Here is a 5699-nt window from a genome sequence, read left to right on the forward strand (position 1 = left end):
TAATGACTCCATGAGACAGAAAGAAATATTAGAACAAAATCAAAAGATTGGAAAAGAAAAGAATAAAATGTAATAAATTCCTGATATAAAAATAACTGAGCTAGCCCCTTTTCTCCCTTTCCTTCCACTCTTGCCCCTCTCCCTTCCTCCCTTCCTTTCCCCTTTCTTCGACATCCCATCCTTCCCTCCATCCTTTCTCCTACCTCCCTTCCCTGGCCTAGATGATGCCGTGGTGGAGACAGCGGAGGAGGCCACGGAGCCCGCCGAGGCGGACATCACGGGGCTGTGCCAGGACATGTTCTCCAAAATGGCCACGTACCTCACGGGCGAGCTCACAGCTACCAGTGAAGACTATAAACTTCTGGAAAATATGAACAAACTGACTAGCTTGAAGTATCTAGAAATGAAAGATATTGCAGTAAACATAGGTAGAAACCTAAAGGACTTAAACCAGAAATATGCAGCACTTCAGCCTTATCTGGATCAGATCACTCTAATTGAGGAGCAAGTAGCAGCTCTTGAGCAGGCAGCTTACAAATTGGATGCATATTCAAAGAAACTAGAAGCAAAGTACAAGAAGTTAGAGAGGCGATGAAAGAATTCTTTAGCTCAGACTTTTAACTACAAGAATATTTTATAAGAGCTGAAATAAGTGGGATGGAACTTATCACTATGCTTCAATTCCTAAAAAGAAGCTGTGCTGCTGATCCAAGGAGAATCCCAGCCCCCACCTCTGGTTGGATGTGTAACTCTGGCCACCCTCACCCCCGCCGTGTTTTCCTAAACCTGTACCCCCCAACCTCATCTTAATTGCGTGCTTCGTTGTGTGCCCTGGACCAAGGCTCAGAAATCAGGATCAACCCGGTCTAGAGCAGACACAGACGGGAGACTCTAGTCTCCCTGTCTCTTCCCTCCCTCTCCTCTAGGCCCTCCCACACCCACCCCTTTCACAACCTGTTCTTGAACTTAAATAATAAATGCCAACATATGAAAAAAAAAAACAACTGAGCTGGAAGAGAGGTGAAGGATAGATAATGAGTCTTTATCTCAGTTACTTCTAGGATGATCACTAAAGGGTTACTCCTTGCTTATCAGGGCATTAATGCCATAAAATCCAAATGCTAGGATGTTAGGACAACAGTTCTTCACTCTCTTAACTTTTCAAAACTTACAAGGTCACAGTGTATAATCCCCTTACATAAAACGGAAAAAATAAATAAATACAGATACAAAACAACTGAGGCCCATTGCCACAGGGCCATGTAGGAAGTAGCTGGACAATAGGCTAGGTAGAGATTTGAGCCTAGATAATGAAAGGCTTATGGCCTCAGGTGAAGGTCAGATCAAGTGGGAAGATTCAAGGAGAGTTCAAGGGGGTTCCCAGAGACTGTACCCTAGTCATTTCCATAGTATACTCCACAAAAAAAGGAAATTTTATTTAAAAGGTAAAGCTTTGAAATAAATGGTCTCACAGCAGGGTTTTTTATATATGACAGGATGTGTGTGTGTGTGTGTGTGTGTGTGTGTGTGTGTGTGTACCCTCCATATGGTGTATAGAGGCAGCTAATTACTCCAGTAGATAAGAGTGCTGGGCCTGGAGTCAGGAAGACCTGACCTTGGGCAAATCACTTAACCTCTGTTTGCCTTAATCCACTGGAGAAGAAAACCACTCCAGTATCTTTGCCAAGAAAACCCCAGGGACAGTATTGTTGCACTATGGTCCATGGGGTCACAAAGAGTCAGACAGGACTGAAGGACTGAACAACAGCAATATAGTATGTATCTATATAGATAGAGTAATGCCTGATGGACTCAAAGCTATAAGACAGACTTAGTAATAAACACAATCAAACCTGACTCATTCCCTGTTATGTATTGGCTCAGAGAGGGTTATCAAGGGATGTTAGCAGTTAATCGGCTTGGGAGGGTAGTATGTTGTCTGGCCACCAGATGGCAACCCATTTTCTGTTCCCACTGTTTCTGCTTCTCTGTGAGTGACTAAACTGGCCCAAGATTCATTGTAAACCTAGCTGAACAATTTTAAATACATAGTTCTAATTAAGAAAAAAGAAAACAAACTTTCTTCATAACTCATCAGTCCCACAAGACATGGCTCCATCTCCTTCAAACACGATGCGCAAACTCACAGGAGTCAACAATTAATTTATTGTTAATGCCTATGCTACAATCCGGCTGCAAACAATAAAACAAAGTTCCAAATAGCAGACTGCAATATCATTGCAGTTTGCATTTATTTCCTTCCCCTCCTATCTCTTCTCCCAGCTGGCCCAAAGGAATAGAAAGCAAGAGGATCAAGTGATCTAGAAAAAGACAGAAAAGGAAAAAAAAAACAAAAACTAAAGCTGTCCTAGATAGCTCCCAGCTCACTTTACGCTACATTTTCATTTCTAGCACCTGCTTCCTCTATATCCTCCAGTCAACTATATCACTAATTCCTGCATTCTGTACCTAGTTGTAGTAGCTATTTAGATTTGAAGATCTTTCCCATCCATTAATAGGCCATGTGACCCTCTTATGTCACAGGAAGCCTAAGTCACATGTGGTAGGAGGAACTTCCTGACAGGAAAAGGAAGTAATGTCACAGGAAATGGAGAGAGAGAAAGCAGTTATGGCTGCTAATGGCTGCCATCATGATAGTTAGAGCTGAACAGAGTGACTTAGCTGTACTGTGAGTTTGTTTTTGGGAAGACCCCAGCAGGGAGTCAGAGAGGTTTTGGGATGGCGAGGCTCCACATTGTGATATTGTGTATTAAATGTTTTACTACTCTGATAGATTGGATAAATGGCTTGTGGGATATGGTTCTCTGGTGTCTGAATAAATGGTTTACTCCTATCTTCTACGTGGAGAGTCTCGTATGCTTTGTGATGCAGAACTATATAGGCATTTTGACAATTATCATCTACATTGTTATTACTGTCTTACTGATACACTAGTTTATTAAGATCACAAAGTGGTATTTGTTTCTTGCTTTCCTTTCCCCTGCTTATGGTCCCAGGACATTTTTCCCCAATCCTGTCCTTTGTTCCATAACAGGAAAAATATGAAGTCCTAAGAGTAAACTCTCTTTTCCTCCTCTCTGAACTTACAAAAGTGTGTGCTACATCAATTGGAGAATGACTAAACCAATTGTGAAATATGAATATGAAGCTGTGTTACTATAGGAATGTAATAATACCACAAACATTAATGAAACATTACTTATTCATTACAAGAAATGATGAATACATAGATGCATGAATTTATATGAACTGATACAAACTGAAGGAAGCAGAGCCAAAAAAAAAAGCCCCAATATACACAATAACTATGACAATGAAAATGGAAAGAACAAAACCCTCAAAACAATTGAAATGAAAGTTATGAAGTTCCAAAGAACAAGCTCCACAGAAGAAATATGAGAAGATACCTCCCCCATTCCTTTGCAGAGGTGGAGGAATTTACCAATGACGAACATTGTTTATGTAACAGGGTTTTGCTGTTCATGCCCTGATTACCTAAAGCACCCATGTGGAAGACAGTAGGGATCTACTTCTGGGAGAAGACATTCTGCGTTCCCTGACCACATGGCTGGGGGGAGCCTTCCATAGGCTGCTTATCTGAAACAGTCTGTATCTTTAAAACATCTCCTACTGGGACAGTTTCCCTCCCTTTTCAGAAGCATCCAGGAGATGAAGATCCTATTCATGCACAGTGCAGGCTTCCTCCAGCTCAGAGGTTCCCAAACTTATTTGGCCTACCACTCCCTTTAAAAAAAAAATTATTCAGTACCGTTCCCCCCCCCCCCCACCAAATCTACTTTCTTTAATCCTTTAACAGTTTTTTAAAAATTTGTATCATTTCAAAAAATACATAATTAAAAAAAATAACATCTTAAATTTAATAATTTATTGTAAATTTATGGGTCTCTTCCTGCATTGAAATTTTGATGATGCAATATTAATCATGTAACTGTATAGTATCATATTGCAAACAAGTCATTACATGCATACATTCCTGCCGATGCATGCTAGACTTCCGGACAATGCAAAATGAGGCTGGCCTGCCAGCACTTGCTTGTTAAGACCTGTCCGACAACTTGACTTCTGATAGGTTATAACTTGCATTTTGTGTGTTTATTTGGAAAATAACATAATCACTAGGACTTTAGCTCTGTTACACAACAGATGAAACATGTACAAACGGTTTTTCAAAATTTTCTTATCTTTTCTTCTTTCCCTGTGCTTCTACCATCCCCTTATTTTTATTCAACACCCTTCAATTGTACCTGAGGCTAATACTGCTCCCCCATCACTCCAGCTCCCCCGCCAGGGGCAGTATTGCCCACTTTGGGAAACTGCCTCAACCTTTTAAGCCCTGTAGCCTCAAAAATGGACTTGGAGTTTTAGTCTGTTCCTCCCCCCCCCCCCCCAGTTCTATGAACAGTTGGTAGAGTCCCTGAACTCAGGAGCTCAAGTTATGTCCTTAGAGGCAGGATTCCAGGCTGGATATTGCTACCAGCCCATCAGGAAAACCCTAAGAAACCAGGGAGGGGTCTGGGCTTGGAACTTGTTGATATGGTGCTGTATAGGAAATGAGTTTAGCTATGAACCTAATCCCTGTCCTGCCAGAGAATACAGGGAAATTGTGCCCCTCAGGTGCTGTGGAGACAGTATTTGGATATTTGTTATTGCTATACCTTTGAAGTAAATATTCCTTTGTAAAAGCTAATCTAACTGTTGAGTGGTTAAATAGGACAGACATGGGGGGGGGCTTTAAGACTGGGGGGATGCAATTAGTAGGCGCTTGAGTCAATGACAGAGACTAGAAGCCCCTCTACCCCTATGATCCCCATTCACTGGCCTCTGCTAACTGGTCTGCTTGCCCTCCTCTGGGTCTGCTACAGTTTGTGAATTTCCTTCCCAAAACATGGTGCCCAGAACTGGACACACTATTCCAGATTTGCTATGACCAAGGAAAAGACTGGGATTCTCACCTCCCTTGCTATGGACGCTATGCCTCTATTAATGCAGTCTTTAGTTCTGTGTGGGACGAAAAATCAAATAATGAGAGAGGCATCGCTAGGTAGAAGCAAAGTGAATTTATTGGATACAACCTCGCAAGGTGGGAGTCACATCTCAGTACTGCACTAGAGAGTGAGGCAAGGTACAAAGAAAATGCACTGGTAAATATACCCTAACGCAAAGATTCCCCCCCCCCTTTTCTATCCCTTCTCACTGTTGGCTGGGAGGTGGGCTTACAATCTAGGCATGAAAAACTAGACAGGGAACTAGGAAATCAGACAGAGCCAATCCATACATACTTCCCTTATTTGGCTACTGATGTGGTGATGATATGGCTAAGGTAAAGAGAAGGAATGAAGAAGGAGAGGGGGACCTTCCTGGAGCAGAGAACAAACAGCTCACAGGTAGTCCATTATCTCCTTATTTGGTAAAATTCTTGTGCTAGCACCTAGAGAGGGGGAAGGGAGAGGCACCTACAGCCTCAGGCCCTGACTTTCCAGAAGTTAGGTAAGTCACTACAAGGTTAAATTCCAAGCCTCTCCTACTCCTTTAGACATTCCTCATTCCAGAAATATGAGAAGAGAGTAGCCCCTATGTTCTTATACTGTGAAGTCTTCACAAATTATATCCCTCTCACTCAGTCTTTTTGAGATGCTGTGTTGCATTGCTTACTTGGA

At 42.0% G+C, this 5699-nt stretch overlaps 1 protein-coding gene across 1 annotated transcript; it reads left to right on the forward strand.

The window, feature by feature from the left end:
• Window positions 1-226: 226 nt before the first annotated feature.
• Window positions 227-595, forward strand: LOC118834360 (biogenesis of lysosome-related organelles complex 1 subunit 2-like). Its single transcript, XM_036741819.1, has one exon. The coding sequence runs from the start codon at window positions 296-298 to the stop codon at window positions 593-595; it is 300 nt and encodes a 99-aa protein (XP_036597714.1). The 5' UTR covers window positions 227-295.
• The last annotated feature ends 5104 nt before the right edge of the window (window positions 596-5699 follow it).

This window comes from Trichosurus vulpecula, chromosome 1, assembly GCF_011100635.1.
Source record: "Trichosurus vulpecula isolate mTriVul1 chromosome 1, mTriVul1.pri, whole genome shotgun sequence".
Lineage (NCBI taxonomy): Eukaryota > Metazoa > Chordata > Mammalia > Diprotodontia > Phalangeridae > Trichosurus > Trichosurus vulpecula.